This window comes from Delphinapterus leucas, chromosome 11 (genome assembly GCF_059928025.1).
Source record: "Delphinapterus leucas isolate spDelLeu-1000000601 "Yukka" chromosome 11, BTC_Dleu_Yukka2, whole genome shotgun sequence".
Classification (NCBI taxonomy): domain Eukaryota; kingdom Metazoa; phylum Chordata; class Mammalia; order Artiodactyla; family Monodontidae; genus Delphinapterus; species Delphinapterus leucas.
The window spans coordinates 71249862-71275018 of NC_143139.1; the positions used below are offsets into that span (position 1 = coordinate 71249862).

The window sequence follows — 25157 nt, forward strand, 5'->3', positions numbered from 1 at the left end:
TTGTAAAGCTCAGGGTGTCATTTGTAAAATAGGAATCACAGTAGCTATCCTGCTTTCCTCGCAGGGTTTTTCTGATAATCCAAGGAGATTAAAAACATGAAATCATTCTGAGAATAGAAAAGCATTATGAAAAGGCCAGCTACTCCCCCCGCCCATTATTATTAAAGTTTTTGAACATAAGGCTAATTGATGTATATTTGTTTCTTAAAGTGTCTCATAAAGTGCTAGCTCCATAGTGTTTCCTGAACGGACACTTGTTGAGTGAGTAAGCAAATGATTAAGTTTCAGGCGGCTATAATGTTACATTATTATTTCCAGAGAACTCTCCTAATTCAATAGGACAGACATTGACCTAGACTTGCTAGGTCAACAAAGAGGATAACTTGTTCAACAAGAAGGTACGTGTTCTAAGGAATTCTAAGGAACGTAGTAGATAGTAAATATTTTAGCATAAACTAATGAAAAGAAATACGCCTTTCAAGAGAATGCTCTTGAAATCACAACCTTATAGTCTTTGAAAGACGTTTTAAACACAGCACTGAGTGGCGTGCTTAACATACTTGAACTGGTAATAATTTTGATGGACTCGTCCACAGAAAGGACTCAAAGTTTAAGACAACTTGCACAAAGTCGATGTGTAATAAGTATTTTTGTTAAGTTATGGAAAGATGTCAAGTTGCAGAGCAGAGAGTAACCCAAATGATTTTAAATTAACTCAAAGGAACAATACAGTAGTTAAAATGAATCAACGTGGAACACGTTATACGTCAAAGGCATGTTGCAAAATATAAGCAAGTTGCAAAGTGATACATGCAGTATAATGGCATTAACATAAAATATGCAAAAAACTGGTATCTGATGAATGGATGTACAGTTTGCAATCAAAGTATTAGAGCAGGGCTACTGTGGGCTGTTGCACTCAACACAGCTCCAAGGGGGTGGTATCTTCAGGTCAAGCCTTGAAAACATGCATTGGAATGAAAAATTCCAGCTCAGAATACTTATTCCTAAGAGACAAAGTGAGCACTAATGGGTATAGGAAAGGGGCATATATGGGGCTTTAGTTATATTTATCATAATTCAATATTAAAAAATACATTTGAAGCAAATACTGCACAATGGTACCATTTGACAAGCTACGTGATGAGTACACAGGCATTACATTATTCCCTATGCTCGAAATATTTCTTTATGTGTGAATACTGATACTATGTAATGAGAAAAACAAAATTGCTTACAGTAATAAAGGAGTACCTATAATCATAGCCACATATTTTTATGGTAAGGTTTTAAGAATCAATCACATTGCAAATAAATTCAGAGATAAAACATTTGTGTTCTCAAATTAAATAGGAGACTTATATAGGACCTTTTCAGGTATGAAAATAATTTACATAATTTTACACTCAAGCCTTTTTTGGGGGAAGATTGAAGGAAAGAGAGAAATCAGTGGCTAGCTCTAAGGAAGGTGATCTTATTTACTTTGGGAGTACAGGTGTAAGACACATGTGCTGAAACGCTCATCCAAAACTAAAGTTTAGCAGTTGCCTGAGGAAAAAAAAATATGTAAGTCAAATTCCAAAGATACCTTCTTCAAATTCTGACAATTAGCAAACTCCTAAATGGCAGATAATTTCCTATCTCAATATGAATGATCCCATCTCTTTTGTCAGCTACCAAAATGAAACCCAGAAATGTACAGTTTACATACCAAAACGTCCATCCCGGGGACATATTTGAGGGTTATCTTATAGTCTTTTGGAAGATTTGCCACCTACAGAGACCAAAAAAAAAAAAAAAAAAAAAAAAGGAAAAAAATATCTGTAAGAAAATCCATACATATCAGTCATATTGTTTTTAGTGGTTTGGAGGAAAAACACCTACAAACCTATTATGCTTTTAGTTACTACTGAATTTCAGTATTTACATATATAGTGATTTTTCATTCTTGATTTCCCTTTGCAATCAAAGGCACTCTCCAGAAATAAGGTGATAATACAAATCTTTTTTCCTCCAAATTCAGCTATGGGTGGCTAAGTATAATCTACTGAGTTTTGGAAACATGATTTGAATTTCAATTTCCATCTGTGGTCTTGGAATTTCCCTCTAGGATTATATTCCTATTTGTTCCTCCAAAGGATCAGTAACACAGTACATTTTTCTTGTAAGTGGTTTACCAAGTGATATATAAACATCACCAGGGAATCTGTAGAAACGCAGTCGCGGGCCACACCAGACCTACTGAATCTCATGTAACAAGTCCTCCAGGTGACTCTGATGTACGCTTAAGTTGGAGAACTACTGTTCTAAGTTGACCCTAGAAAAAAATGTCTGCAAAATTTCTAAAGATCAATGATACTTATGAGTGGCAAATGCTTTATCACTTAATTAATTTAGAAAGATTCAGTTCTGTGATATAACTTAATCCACTTAGCTGGTGCTGAACATTTGAGCTGCCTCAAGTGTTTACCTAGCTTCTTTTAAAGGCTTTCAAAGACTATCTAACCCATTTCCACCAGTCACTGTGGCATAAGTTGAACAAGCACCTGATTTAGAACCAGGGAATTTGGAACAAATCTAAACTGTACTTTGGTTTCTCTCATCTGTAAAGTAGAGATAAAAGTACCCATGTCTGAGAGTCAATTTATGAGCTGAGATGAGTGAATGTGCCAATCAATCCATATTCTTCACCGAGAGCTATACTGGCAACTGACTTCCAAGGCACACATCCTGGTAACTTACAGAGTTCTAGGTTCACTTGTCTCCTTTTCTACATATAGTACCACCTCTTACATCTCACCCTTCTAGCACAGATAAAATTTCCATCTGTATCATATGGCCCGTTTATAATATGTATAAACTGACTTAGCCCATTGAGTCTTAAAATAATATACAATGTAAAAAAAGTGGTTTTGCTTTATTATATCCTCAATGGGTCTACCTTGCCTTGGTGGACTCATTTTCCCCTTTACCCTGTCTCTAAAATCATTACTATTCCCCATAGTAAGCTGGGGTGTTGTGCATGTTTGCCAGACTAGGTCATCTCTGACAAGTCTCCCAGAACACAATCCATATGGTTTCTTCTTGGCTTTGCCAATAGCTTCTGGAATCAGAACAATTTGGTGAGAAAAGAATCTAGTTAAAGGCATAAGCAGTCAGAGGGGAGCCAAGGAAGTAGATGATCCCACTGTGCATGCTACCATTCTACTTCCAATGGTACCATCTCCCACTCATCTCAGCCTCCAGCCTAACACTTACCAAATATTTATGATGTGCTGGCACTGTGCTTATCAAGGGCTTATGTTGCATGATCACATCCAAGCCTCAGAATCCCTTTCACGTACTATCTCTATTTAATGAATGAAGAACTTAAGGCTCAAAGAGGTCAAGAAACTTGACTAAGGTCACACGATTACTACGTGTTAAGTCTGGACTAGAACTCAGGTCTCTGACAGCAGAGCCTCCCTTGCCTCTTAGCTCAACTACATATTTTCATCTGTCTACTCTCTGCACACTTGTCCTAGATATTTTCCACTTGTGAGGCTCACCATCAACCCTCCTCATGCCACCCCCAATAAAACAGTAAACTCCTGGGCTTCCCTGGTGGCGCAGTGGTTGAGAGTCCGCCTGCCGATACAGGGGACGCGGGTTCGTGCCCCGGTCCGGGAGGATCCCACATGCCGCCGAACGGCTGGGCCCGGGGGCCGTGGCCGCTGGGCCTGCGCATCCGGAGCCTGTGCTCCTCAACGGGAGGGGCCACAACAGTGAGAGGCCCGCGTACCGGACTTTGTTATTTTATGTAAGCCCCAGTGGAAGACATAGCTGACCTAAAAGCTGGAATCAGAACGAGCAGCAACATTCTGTTTTGTTATGAACCAACCGTGTAAATGAAAGTCATTCCAGATGGAGAAACATGGCAAGAAGTGGCAGGTGTTCTGAACACAAGCTGCTTGACAACCTAGCCGTCCTTAAGCACAGCTAACATTATCAGAAAATAAATATAGAATTGACCGAATTGGTATTCAGATAACTTAGGATCTGAGTATGTACCGAAAGGGCAGAAAAAATGTAAGCGATATGCTGGCCAATTTTATGAGTAATCTATGCGTAAAACTTGGTGCAAAGAAACCTTACAAGAAGTTCTCTGACCCGCACACTGAAATCTCCACACCTTACCACTTGGGGGGTATATAATAATAATTTCTGCATTAAACTGATTTACTGATATTTAATTTCTGGTAGAACTGGAAAGTAATACTATTTTTGAAAAATGCTTTACAGTCTAAGTTTTCATACACAGTCTCTATCACGACCCCAGAGATATGTGTTATTAAGCCTATTTCACAGAAGAAAACACAGAGAGGTTAACTGGCATCCCAAGGTCACAGTCATCAGGAGTACCTACTGGAGGTAAGGATACAAATCTTGGTGCTGTGCGCTGGTCTCAGCACAGTTATCTACAGATCAGTCTCCGCATTATTACTTTCTTGGCTTGCATTGGTTTGTTTCCAATTACATTTGGAAGAGAAATTAGGAAGTCAAGTTGTATATTTTTATGGCTGCTTCATGAATTATTATATTACTTTCCAAGCATTTATAGTATGTTAAATAGCATTCAGAAAGCACAGATAACCTTGTGATAAATTCGGTTTCTCTTATGTATATTGAGCACTGTGGAAATTTGATAAGAGTAGAGGGAGCCTTTGACCTAGAACTAGGAAGATAGGCTGTTCCTTCGAGCCAGTTAGTTTGATGTAGGCCTCACAGCACAGGTCCTGGGGACACACTGCTCAGGTTGGATCCATGTCCTGCCACGTGCTAACTCAGAGATCTTAGGCAAACTACTTAATCTTCTTTAGCCTCAATTTCCACATGTGTAAAATGGGAATCATAGAATCGAGCTAGTGGATTTATTAAGACTAAACAAGGATTATATAACTTGTTTAAAATACTTAGTGCTTGAGCGTGGTGTGTGAATGAGTATTTATTATTAATTGCAAGGGAGTGGGACATTCTAGGTGTAGGGTTATATGCAAAGACAAAGACATGGGAGACCAGGGACAGATCATTCAGGCTCTAGCAGGTAGGAGGTAAGAAATACCCCGGGAAAGCCATTATTAGTGAGGGACCTAAATGTCGGGCCAAGGAGGCCAAGAGGGAGGCAGTGAGGTTCAGCGCGACCAGTTCCAGTGGAACAAGTTCCAGCGGGACCAGTGAAACCTCTGCTCCTCGTCTGTAAGATGAAGAGGGTGAAGTAGATAACTATGAAAAATTCAGTCTGATTTACCTTTCTCATGGAATTAAGCAGTGGTGCTACACTGCAGGTGTTTAAGCCGGAAGGGAACATGACCGTCAATTTAGGAAGGTGAGTCTGGAGGGATGGATTGGAGCAAGGAGGGAATAGAGACTGGGGGCAGTTTAGAACACCATTAGGAAAGTACTGAATATGTATTAAATATTTATACAGAGACCGTACGCTGAAAAAGCAGAGACGTGGTTTAGATTCCAGGGAAGCATACTGTTGGTAGGGTGAAATGGATACATAACCAAGGCTACGGATTTTGAAAAAACCAATCTATTCTCGTAAAATATGTTCAGGGCAAAAAAATAAAATAAAATAGAACCTAACTGGTGGAAAATTTACCAAAGGTCCAATTATTCCAAAGGTCCAATGAACTTTGTGGTGTGGAGTGTGAGGATGTAAGTACTGTGCCAGATCATTAAATGCATAAAACTGCAAAAACAAGTCACTTTGTGATGGGCTCACTCTACTACTAGATGGGCCCATTTGCTATCTTTTTTTGGATGTCTTAAGGACTGACCATACTCAGTGACATGAGGAGGTAAAATGCATACGAGAATGGCATGTAGAAATGCTGGAAACTCAGCCAAGAAAACGTCTTTGCAAGCCAAACAGGCACTGGCTGCCTACCATACGCTGCAGGTATTTGGACTCAGGAGAAAAAGAACTCAAAGTCAGAACATTTAACTCCCTCTCTAGATCACTTATCTAAAATCTTTGGATTTCATGATTCAAATATCATTGAGGTCTCTAAGTCTCATGAAATCAGTGGCTTCTTGGACATCTTTAGTGAGACACACTTGTCTCAGTTGTTTCTCCCAAGTTCTAGATAAGAATCAAAATGCAGCAGTAATAACTCATGATTCCCTTGACACTACATAAAATGTTGCACATATGTGAACCTTTCTGAGGAAAGAGTCCAGTTTTCAGAGTGCTGGGAGACCCAGAGAAGTTTAAGAATCACTGCTGTAGAGCAAAAAACCTAACCTTCTACGCTTATATTTTAAATATCCCAGCTCACTCCTGCAGCAGCTTACTGTAATGCTGGTTGTTCAGTCTTCAGAAATAACACAGGACAAAGATTTTTGCCTTTAAAAAAAAAATTTATTTATTTGGCTGCATTGGGTCTTCATTGCTCCACGCGTGCTTTCTCTAGTTGCGGCGAGCAGGGGCTATTCTTCATTGCGGTGTGGGGGCTTCTCATTGCGGTGGCTTCTCTTGCTGCGGAGCATGGGCTCGAGGCACGTGGGCTTCAGTAGTTGTGGCTCGTGGGCTCTAGAGCACAGGCTCAGTAGTTGTGGCGCACGGGCTTAGTTGCTCCGCGGCGTGTGGGATCTTCCTGGACCAGGTCTCAAACCCGTGTCCCCTGCATTGGCAGGCGGGTTCTTAACCACTGCACCACCAGGGAACTCCCAGCTTTTTGTCTTTCTATTTCTCCTTAATAAAGCCATCTCTTGTTAATGTTGACTAAAAATCTAACTAACCAAGTTAATTACCCTTTTTTTTCCTTTAATAACAACTCAATTAGTGATTTAGAAAAAATTAACATGACAACTCAAAGACTTTTCTGGGTCATATTTTCTCAGTGAAGAATATCTAAATGAAGTTAGATGACCCTCATTCTCCTTTCAGATAGAAGAGATTAAGAACATTTTTGGTTTATTTCATAGACACACTTTATAATGTGGATTCCAATTAAGTAGTACTAATTGAACTTCTATAATACGACTGCTTCCTAATCATAAGATAAGGTGACTACTACCTAGGAAATGAAATTCAAGAGGATGGAATGCTAATTCTTAAATGGCAGTTGATATTGACATCTTAAGTTAAAACATCATAAATTATGAACTGGGTTCTTATGCTCTAGAGATGGGCAGTTAGGGGTTCAAACCTCTATTCAGCTCCCTATTTCCAGGTGAGGATTGTCAGGTTACTAAACATCACCAGGCCTCAGCTTCCTAATCAATAAGCTGTTGGTAAAAATAATTACCTCCTAGGGTTGTGATGACTAAAAGAGAAAATCCATACAAAGTGCTTTGCATGGTACCTGGATACTCACACAATAATGATTACTTTAAAAAGTCAAGGAGCAGGAGATTTTGTACCTAAGTGGTTTATCTTATAATGGAAGAACAATTTTTTCTTTATGATAAGATTGACATGCTTGGTAACATAGCCAGTTACTTGTCAGTTTTTACGACTATTATTTCTAATACGCTTCTGTCTTTTCTTTGCATACTATAAGTCCTAAATTTAGCTTAAAACAGAGAAAAGAATTTTCTACTGACCACAGGAGCAGAAATTTAAATGCTAAATATTGCAAACTAATCAAAATAAACTTTAAAAACTCTCCAGCTATCAAACCATTGTTCTTCAAGGGTCAAACAAAATTATGTGAGACCTCTGCTTTTAAAGAGAAGATACGCTTAATAAAGTTCAGAGTTCACCTAGAAATGGGAAGTCTCAGACTCCAATCTTCCGTTTTAAGGCAGTGGTAATCATATCCAAAGAACATCATATTTGAAGAAGAATAAAAATTCCGCATCATTCAAAACTGTCCATTCAAAGTGTGAAATTTGTTATCTAAGTATATTTTTATAATCTTCCATTATTTTAAACTCTAAGAGTCATGTATTAATATAATCTACTTAAAATAAGTGCCTACTTCAAGACCGGGAAAACCACGAATTCTTGACTTTTAATTCTACTCTACTGATTTGTAGACTGACCTTGAAAAGACAGAGTAATTTCACCTTTACAAGATGGGGCTGGGACAGCAACCTGCCTTAAACATTTTGAGGAAGACAAATAATTACTCAACAGATAGTTAAAGATAAAAAGGTTTTTTAAAAAGCAACAAAGTCATATTCAATTAAATTCCCCCAAATGAAGGAAAAAATATCACAAATGAAAGGAACAGCAGGAAGAACAAAAGGAAAAATTAATTTGAACTATTTCAATATTTGGATTCCTCCTTATATTAACACTTAACAATCATTAAAAGCTACAGCTGAACCATCCCATAGACACAAGTTTTTAAAGTTTCATTCATCCCCTTCCCAGATACTTGACCCTTTCTTTAGGTAGGTCTGAGTTTGCCATTTAAAACAAGTCCTGCAACATTTTTTGGAAACAAAGCAAAATGTTCTGTAAATAGATGAACTATTATGCTGAGTAAACATGCCAGAAGGATTTCAAATGAAAACCATGGGGATTGCAGGGGCAGTAAAAAGTGTCCAATAAGAAATTTAAAAGAAAATGACAGTAAAGTCATAAATCGTGTGCTTCTGTGACATGAGAATCACCCCCAAGCAAACAAACTTAATGTTTGTGGGCACAGTGCAAGGTGCCACCTAAAGCAAAGGAGGAACTGGCAGAATGGGCAAAGGAATGATTTCAGCTGAAGAAATTACTATGAAAAGCAAGGCAAAAAGGTACTCTCAACCCACTTTCTTTTTCTCAAATAAAATGTACCAAAGTTATGTCTGCAAAGAAACCAGATCCTCTTGTTCGATATAACCTCCTTTTGTCAAGGCATAACTGAATCTTTCCAAAAGGTACAAGCTAAAAAAAGTATCTCCATGGAATAAAAGAATCTCAGAGCTAAAAAGCGTCTCCCAAGTTATCGGATTTAGTAGTTCTTATCTTTTTGGATGTCACAGACGTCTCTGGGAAGCAGATGAAAGTTATACATGCTCTTCTTAGAAACACACATAAGGCACACGTAGGCATAATTTAGAGTTCCATTTGCAAGAATTTCAAAGTTTATGAATCCTAGATTAAGAACTAAGTATTGATCATGTCCTAGTTCCTCATTTTCAAAACCAGAAGTTGAATCCCAGAAAGGTCTAGGGACTTATTTGTCCAAGGTCACACAGCTGGGTAATAGCAGAGCTGGTATTCAAACACCCCGGTAAGCCTGACCTACTTGAAGACGCTTTTTTGCCCCACTGTTCTCTAGAGAGAGGCTGTGATTATCTATATCCATAAAACTCAAAAGTCACTCATGTTGTTGCTTGAATTAGTGAAATTATGAGTTTTAGGCTAAGGATGGGAACACAGCTTCTTTTCAGACATGGAAACAACCCAATATTGTAAGTATTATGGCCTAAGCGGTCCTGCCACTTCTATGCAAATAACTATCACCTGGCATATTAGTCAGAAACATTAACGTTCCTACATCTCATCTCCACAAGCTGTGATTCCGTATTTCTGAGGCAGGGCCCTGATAGCTATCTTTTAACACGTACCCTAAGAGATTGTGACTGGATGGCTCTCAAATGATATCCCACAAATGCTGATTTAAAGCAGTGGCTTGCAAACATTTTTTCATAAGCTCAATTGTTTTTCCAAGCCAAGTCTTATTTAGAAACCCAGACACATAAATAATAAAAGCAGAGAGGCTAGGTGGACTCTTGAAGCCAGTTTGAAAACCACTGTCCCAGAAGATACAGCACAGGTAATGGGACCAGGAGCTGGGCTTCACCACTTTTGGGTCTCAGTTTTCCTATTTTGGAAGTACTTTGTCTAGATTGTTTCTAAATTCCCTTCCGACTCCAGTATCCTATGACCCCACAAATGCCACTACTACCATTACTGACAGACAGTATTTAGCAGGCACTTGCTATGTTCCTAGCACTGTTCTATTCACTTATTTAATCTTTAAAGTTACTCTATGAGGTTAAGTACAGTTGACCCTTGAACAACATGGGTTTGAACTACATGGGTCTACTCATACCCATTTTTTTTTTTTTTTAACAGTTAAGTACGGCAGTACTATATGATCCATGGTCGGTTGAATCTGCAGATGCAGAACCACAGCTAGGGAGGAAGCTTGTATACAGAGGGCCAACTACAAGCTGTGAGATGGATGTTCCACTGCTAACCCCTGTGTTGTTCAAAGGTCAATTGTACTGTTAATCTATTACACTGATGAGGAAACTGAGGCACAGAGAGGTTATGTGATAATAACTGTGGTAAAAAATTTATATATACATTCTCTTATTTAATCTATACTACAAAATGGTAAGTAAGAACTGAGATTTAGAAACGTAGTTACTTATCTAAGGTCAAAGAGCAGGTGTGCCAGATTCTAAAATCCATTCTTTGAACCAATAAATTAGCATAGGTTGTTTCCCACGCTATACCAGAAAATCTTTCAAATGGTATCCATTTACGTGTGGTTATTGCAGACTGAGTGATATGCACTCATATATTCATAGAGATGGGTTAGCTCCCAAACTAGATTATAAACACTCTGAGACCAGGGATTATTTTATATCTTTCAATGTCTTACTCTATGAAATATTGGCTGGGCATTAAGTAGGTCTTTATTCAGTTAGAAGTGACCTTCTAAGTCCTTTTTCGTTACTAACTTGATTTTTCCCCCCGATAATCCAAAGTAAGCACACTAATTTCATTTAGATCAGCTCTTGAAATTAAAAAGTTCCCCTCTGAGTCAGGTGCTCGAGGGGTGACAGAAAGACTTTTTTCAGTTTAATGATTTTTTACATTTGCCCTTGGGGGAAGGAATTATATTTTAGTGTTAATAAGTATCTCTTTCCAGGCACTTCTTTCTCCATGCTTCCTGCCATTTTTCACTGTATCAACTGATAGGTAACAGACTGAAAATAAGCAGATGGTCAAAGACAAGAGTGGAAAATCTTGGAAGGTGGTTATAATACCTACTTGAAAATATCGGTTTGACATTTCACAGGAAGTGGTGCTCATTAAGTAGTGTTCCTCACACAGCAAAAAATAATGACTATAAGTAATTTTTCTTAAATACCATTTTAATTTTGGACATGCTCAGCGTGTGGTCAGATACACCATCACCTTCCATCTATGACTCCTTGCCCACATATTTGAAACTGGACACCTAGGACCACTTCAGACCTCCCCTGCTCATCTTAGCTCCATGGTTCTACCAGCAGCCCCATGAGAGCTGTAATTTCCCAGTTGTGGCCTACTTTAAGCATATTTTGGAGACTCGTATTAATCTAACATTTATATAAATCCATACAACATAGATAAAACTACTCATAATAAGAAATGAGATTAAATCAAGGTCACAACACTTTGGTCTCTGAACTGTGACAGAATAGACCATCTAGAGCACTGGTTCTTAAACCTCCTTTAAGGAATGTCTTTAAATGTAGATGCCTTCAGACCTGCTGAATCAGTGGGGCCCAGACACCTATGATTTTCGTAAGTGCCACAGGTGATTATGATGCTGCACAGTGGTACACATCCTTACTTCATTGAACAAACATTTCATGAGCGCCTTCTATTGATACCAAATTTCGAATATAAACCTTTTCTTTTTAATATAGTTTCTTGGTTCACAAACTAATGTGCAGCTTGAGGGAAAGGATCATGATACATGTTTTAAAAAAAGTTCTTCATCACCCCACCCCCATCCTTATACCTAGCTGGGCATATAGTAGGCAAATATTGCATTGCTTTGGTCACCATCTCCTCAAATAAAACATGGTGATATATCTTCAGGCACTGCACCAGAGAATTTTTTTAAACGTGGACTTTGTAAGTATCTAAAGAAATCTGCATGGTGTGTGTGTGTGTGTGTGTGTGTGTGTGTGTGTGTGTGTGTGTGTGTGTGTGTGTGTGTGTGTGTGTGTGTGTGTGTATTTTTAATTCTGCATTGAGACTAAGCCAGCAAGACTCTGATCGTAACATTAAACTTCTGTTTTGGAGTTTGGCTATGAACCCAAAATAAAACATATAAACCAAGAAATGCATATCAAAATAGGGAAGATAAATATCTCAAAAAATATACTTTTCTTTCTTTCTACATACTACAATCCTCATTTCTTTCCTATTCTCACATCACGTCTGTTCCCTAGACAATACTCAAATAACTGAGTGCCATTTGGCTCTTTTGAACCAGGAACTTAGAAAACTGCTTCTCAAACTTTGTTCATCCTGAAAGCACACACTGTAGCTCAAGTGAGCATGTACAATCACCGCTAGATCGTGACAGTTGGGAGGAAGGCATTTTAGATGCTGTGTCACGCTCTCCATCTCTGTGGTTTGCATCTTAAGAGAAGCATGGCACGAAGCCGGCAGTGACCAAGGGGCACCAGTGTAAAACGGCTTTTCCTGAGGGAAGAGTTCCAATGTGATGGATGTGGAAGATGAATCTGGTCAACATTTGGGCAACAAATGACTCCAACTGTGTTTACTGAGGGAGCAAACACCCACCCGCATGTGACAGGGTCTTCAAGCTGTTGGAAAGGGGAGAAAGACCATCTCAGATCTTTTGTTAGGCTCGTTAGAGAAGAGTAGGAAGGCATGTGGAAGGGAAATAAAACACTTTTAAGAGATAATGGGGAACAAGCTAGTGCTGGCACATCAGCACACAGAGAACTCGCCAGTATCCTTCACTGCCTGTGAAGGAGATGAAAAGACCAGCAAAGAAACAAAGCCACTTCCGTGGGGTGCAACAGGCCAACTTTACCAACAAGATGCTCCATGACCTTAAATATCTCCCTAGCTGCTCTCTACAAACTCTTTAGAATAACTCAGTGACTTCTCTCCTGGTCTTCGAAAAATACTAATTTGGGGCAAGGAAAAAGGAAATATTTTTCCAAAAGTACAAGAAAAAGAGTCACAGCAATTGAAAGCATTCCTTACTTACCAATTTTGTAACGTCTTTCACATCATCAGTCACACGGTTCCTGCAGATCCCTTGAGTTTTGACGAGAGGATTAAATAGGAGCAGTTGAAGATAAATGCAAGTGATAATCCAAGTCTAAATGAAAACAGAAAAAATGCTGGTGATCATCAGTGAAAATCCGTAGTCACTAAAACTATTAACAATTAACATCTTCTGCCTTAATGTGGAAAAGGGAATCTACCTTTTTTTTTTTTTTAACACTACTGGCTTAAATACAATTAGATGCAATTAGATGCTGAGCATTCAAACTATGCTGACCAAATTTTTAAAAAATTTCTGTTAAAATATGGTTTGGATTTTTCATTTCAATGACAGTATTGTTAACTTTTGTCAAAAGCTTTCTACGGGCAATTCCCCAATGGCAATTAGGAATGAACTTGTATCAACATGTGAAGGATTTATCACTTAAGGTGTTTTCTAAAAACTAGGGAATGCATAAAATTCATACCTGAAGGCACCAAAAGAAACTTTCTCTACTTTAAATGTAGACTGTTTGGCAAGTAGCAGCAAAACCCTGAGCAGTGCTTTAATCCGATAATCTAATAGTACACCCAGTTAAAGTAAGGGGGAGAGACAGAGATTTAGATATAGGACAGAATTTAACCTAATTTGTGAGACATCAAAAGAATCATTGTTTTGAATCACAGCTTTTTAGCCATTTAATAAGGAAAAATATTTTCTAGTCAATGGGAAGACATTCTTGAATCCTAGCATGAACCCACACTCACACGCCCCCCCAAGACACCTCTCTTTGAAAATAACTCTTCCAAATATGCAAAATAGTTACCTTTGTGCATAGCTTATTTTTTCTTATTACACTATATTTTATGTTTTTAAAAATCTGGGCATCTATTTTTTTTCTTCAGTATCTTTACAACACATAGCAGAACCTTGAATATAAAAAACTCTTAATAAATATTTGCTGGATGAATCAGTGACCAAGGTAAAAAAAAAAAAAAAAAAGAGTGTAATGCTTCAAATTGGATACCGGTTTATTGAGCCTGTATTATGAGACAGGGACTGAGCCAGTCACTAGAGAAACAAAGGTGATAAGACACCCTTGAAATGCAGATGCAGGTAAGTAAGTGACACCCACACCCCAGTGATAAATGCTTTGGGAACTCAGAGGAGGAAAAACTTAATCAGTTGACCTTAAGGGAGAGAACTCGTGGCAGAAAGACAATGCCAAGAAAAGCCAGAGAGAAAATGTGACTCTGGCTGGATTTTAGAGGACAAAAGAAGAGTTTGCAAGAGTTGACAAGGAAGGGACAAGTATTCCAGGAAAAATAAACAGCATGAGCAAAACATGGAGATGTGAAGATATTTTAAAATATGAGAGTTCTTTTAAGAGTTAACATTCATCTATGGCATCTTAAAATTACACAAAGGCCCATCTGCACATGGCTAGAAATCTTTCCTACTTATTATGTAACCAGCCATGTATTATATGAAACTGGATTATTATTTTCAATTAATATCTGAAAGCTAAATAGATATTACACTGGACCAAATTATAATTATCATTTACTAAAATTTCTAAGACTACAATGCTACCTACATAGATAATAGTGGCTTTGAAACAAAACTAAAACCCTTTTATTGTTTTACCACTGTAATCTATGTATTTTAGCAGTAATCCTGCTTAATTTTGTTTAAGGCTACTTTGAGCATGGTGGGGTCCCACTCTTCATAGCATCATCTCCCTTGGACCAAAATGAAGACTGAATTGTGTAAATGATTTGTTTGGGGGATTCTTCTTTTTGGACTATCCCAACACATAAAATATCCTCTAATATCCCTTCATGTATGTAAGTATAATTGCTTAAACTCAAGCTTTCTTTCATACTGTCATTGCTAAGACCTAACCCTCCCTTGAAATATATTTCTCCAAGATCCTCTTCCATGATATGATTTTGGAATCCTCCCTAAGGACCTCTGTAAATGGCCAATCTCACTAATAACCATATTCATATTCTAGGCTCTAAGAAATATAAAGGCATGGGGTGGGGGAGGGGGAACTGGAGGAAGGCGGTCAAAAGGTACAAACTTCCAGTCATAAGATAAATAAGTATTAGGGACGTAATGTACAACATGATCAATATAATTCACACTGCTGTACGTTATGTAAGAAAGTTAAAAGAGTATATCCTAAGAGTTCTCATCACAAGGAAAAACATTTCTATTTCTTTTGGATTTATATAGATTTTGTATCTATATGAGATGGCAGATGTTCTTAATATGGTAATCTTAATATGGTAGTCACTGAATGATGTATGCAAGTCAAATAATTATGCTGTACACCTTAAACTTATACAGTGTATATGTCAATTATATCTCAATAAGACTAGACGAAAGAAAAGAAATATAAGGGCAGAAATTCTGTTGACTTCTCTTTGCCACGTCTTATGCCTGACACTGAAGAAACTACACAAACATTTGTTCACTCATTCATTCATTCAGCAAATATTTATTAAGCACCGCCTGGCACATATTAGTTAATTAAAAAAAAAAAAAAAGCAAAAATTCCTGCCATCATAAACTTAGCTTCTAGTGAGGGAAGGCAGACCATAAACAATAAACATAATAAATAACCAGATTATATAGGTCAAAGGTGTGCTGTGAAAAAAGAAAAATTAGATCACACTAAAGGGGATCAGAACTATAATGCCTACTCTGCTCTACTAGCAGCATGGTCCTAGGTTCAAGGTGACAGTCACACTCATGAGGCATCAGAGGCTTCACGCAGCACCAAGTGTACCACTGAGCTGATATCTGATGGGGCCTCATTGGGAAGGCAATGTTTTATCATAGATGAGATGGAGCTAAGGGAGTTATCCAAGCAGATGTCTATGGGAGAGTATTATAGACAGAGAAGCTAGTGCAAAGGCCCTAAGGTCTATCTTGTGTTGTTGTTGTTTTCAATTGAATCTTTCAAGATATTTTATTATAAAAGTAATACATTATCATTTTCAAACATTTGGAGAAGAAAAAGAACTTAGTTGGAATGTCACTACCCTGACAACTTAGAAAGTATATCTTTTTTCCCCATTATTATAAAATAAATGCATACTCATTGATTTAAGGAATCTGCTTTAAGGAACAGCAAGAATAAACCAGGGGGGCAGTGAAGTTGATGATGTCAGAGAGAATGGAGAGGGCAGATCATTTAGGGTCTTGTATACCCATCTGGACTTTTGACTTTTACTGTGAATGAAAAGGGATTCATTGCAGGATTTTGAGCATAGGAGAGATACGACATATTTAAAACTTTTTTTAAAGACACTGGAAGCTTCTTACAAAACGGAACATATTCTTACCATATGATCCAGCAATCATGCTCCTTGGTTCTATCCCAAAGAGCTGAAAATGTGTGTCTATACAAAGACCTGCACACTGATTTTTATAGCAGCTTATTCAAAATTGCCAAAATTAGGAAGCAACCAGGATGTCCTTCAGCAGGTGAATAGTTAAATAAACTGTGGTATATCTGGGGAATGGACTTTTACTCAGCACTAAAAAGAAATGAGCTATGAAGCCATAAAAAGACATAGAGGAAAAAAATGCATATTACTAACTGAAGAAGCCAATCTGAAAAGGCTATACATTGTTGTTTTTTTTGTTTGTTTGTTTGTTTTTGCAGTACGCGGGCCTGTCACTGTTGTGGCCTCTCCCGTTGCGGGAGCACAGGCTCCGGACGCGCAGGCTCAGCGGCCATGGCTCATGGGCCCAGCCGCTTCGCGGCATGCGGGATCTCCCCAGACCGGGGCACGAACCCGTGTCCCCTGCATCGGCAGGCTTACTCTCAACCACTGCGCCACCAGGGAAGCCCCCATACACTGTTTTGATTCCAACTACTATGACATTCTATAATAGGCAAAACTATGGAAACAGTAAAAAGATCAGTGGTTGCCAGGGGTTGGAGGGGAAGGGGTGAATAGAGCACAGAGGATTTTTAGGGCAGTGAAAGTACTCTATATGATACTATAATTCTGAATACACGTAATTATACATTTGTCTAAACTCATAGAATGTTCAACACCAAGAGTAAACCCTAGTGTAGACTATGGGCTCTGGGTGATTAAGATGTGTCAGGGTAGGTTCCTCAGCTGCAACAAATGCACCACTCTGGTGGAGATGTTGATAACGGAGGAGGCCATGCATGTGGGGGGGGGCAGGGGACACTGGGGAAATCTCTGTACCTTCCTCTCAATTTTGCTATGAACTGCTCTAAAAATATAAATTATTTCCAAAAAAAAAAGAGATCACTTTAATTGCTGTGACTTTAGGCTAACAATAGGTAGAAACAGAGTGACCAATTTGGGGCTATTGCTATAATCCAAGCAAGAAAGGGTCGTAGCAGTGCATGGCCCAGAGGTGGTTAGATTCTGGATGCCTCCTGAAGATTGAGCCGATAGGATTTCCTGACAGTTGGAGAGTGCTTTGAGCGGGAGTCAAAGACAACTCCAAGGATTCTGGTCTGAGCAACTGGAAGGATGGTGTTGCCATCAAATGATATGGGGAAGGCTGAGGGGTAGAGAAGGTTTGGGGGGCAGATCTGGAGTTAAGTTTTGAGTGTGCTCAGTTTGAGATGTGTTTTGAGACATGCTAGTGATGAAACTAGGTCAGGATATTTCAATCTGGATTGAGGAGGGAAGCTTGGGCTGGATATATAAATATGACAGCTTTTGATATATAAATGGAATTTTAAGCAAAAGAGTAGATGAGACCATCAAGGGAGTGAGTACAAACAGAAAAAAGAACAAAGAACTGGGTCCTATGGTGCTCTAACCTTAAGAGGTCTGGCAAAAGATTTAGAACACACAAAGGAGCCCGAGAGAGGAGCCAGAGGAGGAGGAAGAACACAAGTTAAAAAAAAAAGAAAAAGTAAAAGTACCTTAAGGAGAAGGTTAAACTATGAAACTACGTCAAATACTCGCAAGAGGTCAAGTAAGATGAGGACTGAGAACTGATCATTGGATTTAGCAGCATAGTCACTGGTGACATTAACAAGAGCCTTTTTATTGAAGCAGTTTGGGAAAGGCCAGGCAGGAGCGGATTTAATAGAGCATGAGAGGTGAGTGATTAAAACCAGTGCATAGAGACAGCTCTTTTAAAGAGGTGTGCTTCAAAGGACAGCAAATAAATAAATGAACAAAGAAATAAGTAAAAACAAAGTGAGACGGGAGTTGGTGAGGAATTAGGTTGGGGGGAGGGGAGAGTCTTATTTATAAGATGGTAAAAATAGCAGGATGTCTGTATGCCTATGGGGAGGATCCAGTAGGAGGTGCAATTGGCACTGTGGGTCAGAACAGAGAGACATCAGATGTCCTTGAGAAGACAGGAAGGGGTGAGATCCTGTCTCAAGCAGAGGGCCTGGCTTTAAATAGAGTACCTACTGTAGTTCATCAGTACCATCAGGCAGGGTGTCTGAATGTGTATGCAAATGCTTGTGCTTTCTGAACAATACAGTGAATAACAGCTTCCACTTACTGAACATTTACTATGTACCAAACATTTTGTCTAGCTTACCACAAACAAAATTTAAGTTTCATATATCCTAACTCTGAAGATGAAGAAACTGAGACAGAGAGAGATTCAGTGACTTCTAAGTGGTGAGATCAGGACGAAAACTCAGGTCTGTCCAATTCGAAATCCTGTCCTCTTCACCACCTCATACTGTCACAGCCCTTCAAGAAAGCTGTTACATCACTGGTGAGGACTCTGACGCCATCTCTCCAAGACTTTAATAATTTTTCAAATATCACGCATATGGAGATAAGTTTGTTCCCTATTCCAAGCTAAAGCTGAATATTGTACATTTTTCAGAACTTTTAACTTTATAATTTTTATATATGTTCTTTGATAGTTTAAAAATATATATTAATACAGACTTCTATAATAATTGCAAAATAATTTCACCAGGGCAGCATTTCTTTTTGGATCAGTTATACACAAACATCTGTACAGATGATTTTGCTCAATTTATTGGAGTCTATTTGGTTAGGACTAAACTTAAATGTGTTAATACATTCAAATATCCCTGAGAGACTGTAAATTGGTGCAGTCACTATGGAAAACAGTATGGAGGTTCCTCAAAAAACTAAAGATAGAGTTGCCATATGATCCTGCAATCCCACCCTTGGACATATATCAGGAGAAAACTGTAATTCAAAAAGATACACGCACCCCAATGTTCACTGCAGCACTATTTACAATAGCCAAGACATGAAAACAACCTAAATGTCCATCAACAGATGAATGGATAAAGATGTGACACATATATACAATGGAATACTACTCAGCCATAAAATAGAATAATGCCATTTGCAGCAACACAGATAGACGTAGAGATTACCATATTAAGTGAAGTAAGTCAGACAGAGAAAGACAAACACAATATGATATCACTTATATCTGGTATCTAAAATAGAACACATGAACTTATCAATGAAACAGAAACAGACTCACAGACATAGAGAACAGACTTGTGGTTGCCAAGGGGGAGGGAGGTGGGGGTGGGATGGAGTGGGAGTTTGGGATTAGCAGACGCAAACTGCTATATATAGAATGGTTAAACAACAAGGTCCTAGTGTAGAGCACAGAGAATTATATTCAATATCCTGTGATAAACCATAATGGAAAAGAATATGAAAAAGAATGTGTATGTGTGTATGTATATACATATATATATATGTATGTATAACTGAATCACTTTGCTGTACACCTGAAATTAACACATTGTAAATCAACTATACTTCAATAAAATAAATTAAAAATAAAAACCAAATATCCCTGAGAAACTTATATTTCATGAGTCATTTTATTTTAAAGCTATTAAGTAAACTGATATTTTAACTTAGTATATACAGTTGACCCTTGAGCAATGCAGGAGTCATCCGTGTGTAATTTATAGTCAGCCTTCCCTATCCCTGGTTCCTCAGCATCTGGGGATTCAACCAACCTGGGACCATGCAGTACTGCAAGTATTTACTATTGAAAAATATCCACATATAAGTGGACCCATGCAGTTTCAAATGCATGTTGTTCAAGGATCAAGTACTTTGCTACTGATGAGTACTCACCTTTCATAAAATTCAATCATTCACTCAGGCATAACTAAACGTTAGGATGGAGGAGCAGTCAAGGCAGAAATGTACTGAGAATTCTGCACAGCAGTAGTAATACCTCCCTATCAGTATTCTTGGGAGAGTGCCGAAATGAGGAGCTTACTTCTTTAAATGGAAAAGTATTTTTTCCATATTATTCTATGCAGAAATTTTTCTAATATATAGTACACACATTTCCCTGATTTCCTAAACAGTGGCTAGAAATATTAAACTTTGCTTCTCTTTGATGATTCATTTTCATCAAATAAAGGGAAGACTAAATGAAATAAGCCAGACACAGAAAGACAAATATCATATGATCTCACTTATATGCGGAATCCAAAAAAAAGAAAAGCTGAACTCATAGTAACAAAGAGTAGAACAGAAAGGTGGGTGCCAGAGGCTAGGGAGTAGAGGAAAATGGGGAGATATTGATTAAAGGGTACCAACTTTCAGTTATAAGATGAGTAAGTTCTGAAGACCTAATGTACAGCATTTTGACTACAGCTTATAATACTATATTGTTTGCTTGAAATTTCCTAAGAGAGTAGATCTCAAGTGTTTTCACCACACACAGAATAAAGGGTGACGGGATAGTTTGACTGTGGTCATCATTTCACAATGTATCCATATATCAAAACATCCCATTGTGCACCTTAAATATATACAATTTTATTTGTCGGTCACACCTCAATAAAGCTGGGGGAAAAAAGCATTTTGGTTATGTAGTTGTGACTGCCCACCTCCAAGGAGCTCCAAATTACTGTACTTGTTTGAATGACTGTTTTTACAATTTTATTTTCATTTTTGTTGGTTTGTTTCTTAGTTTACCTATTTCTCCCATACTGTCAGGTCATTATTTGCAACATATTTTTACTGTTAACATGCCCATCTCTAGCCTCCTGTAGTCCCGGAGGCAAACACAACACATGGCCCATGGGTGGTGCTTATAGTAGGCAGAGTAATAGCAAAAAGACGGCCACGTCTTAATTTTCTTGGAATTTGTGACTATATTGACTTATATGGCAAAATGGACCTTGCAGATGTGATTAAGCGAAGGACCTTGACAAAGAGAGATTATCCTGGATTCTCTGAGTCCCATCTAATCACACAGGTCCTTACAAACTGAGAACGTTTCCAGCTCTGGTCAGAGAGATGCAGTGATGGGAGAAGGGTCAGAAAGATGTGACACGATAAGGACCTGACTTGCCATTGCTGCCACTGAAGATGGAGGAAAGGGCCCAGGAGTCAAGAAATGCAAGTGCCTTCTAGAAGCTGAAATAAGCAAGGAAACAGTCTCCCTTAGAGCCTTCAGGAAGGCACAGTGTCATTGACACCTTGCTTTTAGCCCAGTAAGCCCCATTTTGGACTTCTGAATCTCCAAAACTATAATATCATAAATCTGTATTGTTTTAGGTCACTAAATTGGTGGTGATTTATTCCAACAGCAATAGAAAAATAAATCAGAGCTCAATAAACTTATTTTCTGGGTGAATTACTGAATGAATGGAGCAGTGTGCGATGTTCAAGCTGTTCCTGGTAAGGAAAACACACTGCCCCGCCAGTATTCTGGGCCCCCAACGCCTACTTTAAGCAAAGTAGCTCAGTTTTTTTCTGTTCTATTTTTTCATGCTTCTGGGTAAAATTTTGTTCAAACAAAGGTTTCCAAGGGCAAAAAAGAAAAGAAGTTCACGCTTATGAAAACCGGTAGTGTGATGGCAGGGTATAGAAGATGGATCCAGAAAACCTCTGAGCCCCACCATGTGACCTCAAACAAGCCAGTGAATCCTTCTGAGTATCTGTTTATCAGTCTCTAAAATGAGAATCGCTTTTGCCGTACCCGTTCATGGAGTGGTGGTGAGAATCTTTTCAAACCACAGGTGTTGTGCAATGATTTGCTGTGTGGATTATAGGTTTTGGATTGTCTAGGAAATCAGGAAAACAAGTGCTTAAAAGCCATACGAACAAGAGTCCGGGAAAGGACTTTATAGAATCAATCTTGCATGAACAAAGAGTCTGACCTTTAGTACACGGGTATGTTGATGCTGATTTGGGGGTCAGATGCATTTTTCAATTTATTTCTTAGTTCTCAACTGTGTTGAGAGTAGCTTCGGTTAATAGACAATTGACTTCCAATGGAGTTTTCTCTCTCTTCCTCTTTCTCTAACTTCTGGAGACTCCAACAAGGGTATTCGGGTGCCTGAACGTGTGGGCAGGTGCGCACACACACACCCTATTAGATAGAAAGCTGAAGCAAAATGCCCCTGCGTTTGTGACTTCTGCTCTAAAATGTATTGTTTCCATTTGGGTAATCATCTCTTGCTGTTTTTACTGTAACACTCTCTGCTTCTGCATATGACATTTTTCTTTGGCTACTTTGTTTTTAGCATCGTACAACTCTTCTCTCTAGGTCACGCTTGTTGTGTGATAACCTCTCATTTCACGATAACCTCTCACTGCATGGTCACATTAAACTAATCTTATTGTCGGCAGTTCTAGATTTTTTTAAATTTAGAGGCATGCGTCAAAAGTGTCCCCTATGTGCTCTGCACAAGACACAAAATTCCAATAACCCTTTCTTTGCTAAAAGTTGCCTTCAATTTATTTATATGATGAAAAAACTAATGAGAAATCCTTATGCACTGTTAGAACTAAAATATGCAGTAGAAACAGTCGTGGTGGAGGGAAGTAATAGTGACTAAAATACACAATTGTGAATGACAGATATAGCAGGTCTCTTTCTGGGAGCAGGTTTTAACAGTAGCAGATGGTACTGAAAAGGAACTTTAAAAGGGAAAATTTACAGGAAGACAAGCCTGGAGACTCTGAAGGCAAAGGTCTTACTTAAATGTCATTTTTGTTGAGAACCAATCTCAAAAGACCCCAGTGGAATATTCACCCATCCATCAATTCTTCCTGAGCGTAACAGCCTTCCGTACAATAAAATGCCACATTCCAGAGAAAGGAACTGCAAAGCCCCCCTAAAGCAAACTATTTACTTGATCTGAACATGTGTTATTACACAGAAGTCAGGTTGCAGACTCCTTTCCTTTAGTAGAAACTAACATACATGCAGCCCAAGAACATCAGGGCAACATATGCTGTTCAGGAAACCAGAAGATTCCAATCTTCTAAACTTGGGGAAAAAAAAAACAAACTTTTCTATGACCATGAGAAGTGGTTTTAAAATATTCATTGCCAGGATCCACGTTACAGACTTTTCAAAGTCGAAAAGGTAAGTGGGGCATCTGTGTAGCTCGTTTTCTTTATGCAAAGAACTACAAAATAGTATTAGGACTGCCCCGAACAGAACGGCAGCTGCTGCCAGAAACAACATTCATCTCTTCTTCAATCCCACCTGCCCGCTAGCCAAGCAGGCAGTTCCCTTGCAGCCCAAATGTGCTTTGGAAGAGAGCCAACTGGCTCAGCCACCCAGAGCCAGGAAAGCAAGTTACCAAGGTACAGGTATAGGAATTAGTCCTGAGTTCAGATTTTCTGCGGTCATAGGAACCATACCCTCCCCAAATAATCTTAACCTAAAGCAACAACAGACTGTCGGTCAGTGAATAACGGTTTAATTCTATATGACTTCTTAAGATTCTTTATTGCTCAACAAGATTTTACCATTTAACATTATGAAGGAAACACCTAAGCAACCTACACTGACTCAAATTCTTCTCTACTGATTGTCCAGTAATTTCGAAGGGTCAAAGGAAACCGCAGATTGGATGTTTTTAGCGCTATGAGGAAAGGAGACATTAACAGGCCAGTTAAGTGAAACTCAAACCAGCTGAAGTCCAAGTTGGTCCACTAAAATCCTGTAAAGTTACTCACTCTTCTGCCTCTCTCAATGCAGATCTTTTTGTGAAGTAGAATATTTGGTAATATGGGTAAGTATGCTCTTATAACAAAATCTGAACATCCTAGAAGTGAATTGCTTAATAGAAAAAGGCAGACAATGGCTTTAAGGTAAAAGGAGAATTTAAGGATTTCAAGGTATTCAATCTATAGGAAGAAATGGGGAGACGGAGGGAATCACCCTGTGACAGTTCATCCTTACTCTATATTTAAATGCTACTTAAAGGGAGAAATGACTCACATATATTGACTCCTACTAAGGGCCACACATAGCAGTTTGCAGACATTATTTCGTATGATCTTCCCATCAACAAGGTAGGTTATTTTTATCCCATTTTGTAGGCGAGTAACACATGATTCAATGAGATTAAGTAACTTGTTTATGGCCTCTCTGCTAGTAAATCCCTGGACCAAGTTTATTCTTTTAATTTTATTGAAGTATAGTTGATTTACAGTGTTTTAGGTGTGCAGCAAAGTAATTCAGTTGAATATATATATTCTTTTCCATTCTTAAGTTATTACAAGATATTCAATATAGTTCCCTGTGCTATACAGTAGGTCCTTGTAGTTTATCTATTTTATATATAGTAATGTGCATCTGTTAATCCCAAATTCCTAATTTATCCCTCCCTCCCTTTCCCCTTTGGTAACCATAAGTTTGTTTTCTATGTCTGTGAGTCTATTTCTGTTTTGTAAATAAGTTCCCTTGTTACTTTTTTTTTTTTTAAGATTCCACATATCAGTGATCTCATATGATATTTGTCTTTCTCTGACTTACTTCACTTAGTATGATAATCTTTAAGTCCATCCATGTTGCTGCAAATGGCATTCTTTTTTTTTATGGCTGAGTGACATTGCATTGTGTATATGTATCACATCTTCTTTATCCGTTCATCTGTTGATGGACATTTAGGTTGTTTCCTTGTCTGGGCTCTTGTAAATAGTGCTATAATGAACATTGGGGTGCATGTATCTTTTTGAATTACAGTTTTCTCTGGATATATGCCGAGGAGTGGGATTGCAGGATCACATGGCAACTCTATCTTTGGTTTTTTAAGGAACCTACATACTGTTCTCCATAGTGGCTGTACCAATTTACATTCCCACCAAGAGTGTAGGAGGGTTCCCTTTTCTCCACACCCTCTCCAGCATTTATTATTTGTTGACTTTTTGATGATGGCCATTCTGACTG

At 38.4% G+C, this 25157-nt stretch overlaps 1 protein-coding gene across 7 annotated transcripts in view; it reads right to left on the reverse strand.

The window, feature by feature from the left end:
• Positions 1-25157, reverse strand: part of KITLG (KIT ligand) — an 88433-nt gene that overhangs the window by 37996 nt on the left and 25280 nt on the right. For 6 of the 7 annotated variants that reach the window (XM_022552412.3, XM_089921098.1, XM_022552409.3 and 3 more), the window contains 2 exons: positions 12963-13076; positions 1712-1774 (listed from right to left, as the gene is read on the reverse strand). In XM_022552412.3, the coding sequence (XP_022408120.1) occupies positions 1712-1774; positions 12963-13076 (177 nt within the window). The remainder of the gene's footprint in view (positions 1-1711; positions 1775-12962; positions 13077-25157) is intronic. The other variant, XM_022552410.2, reaches the window with a different exon arrangement.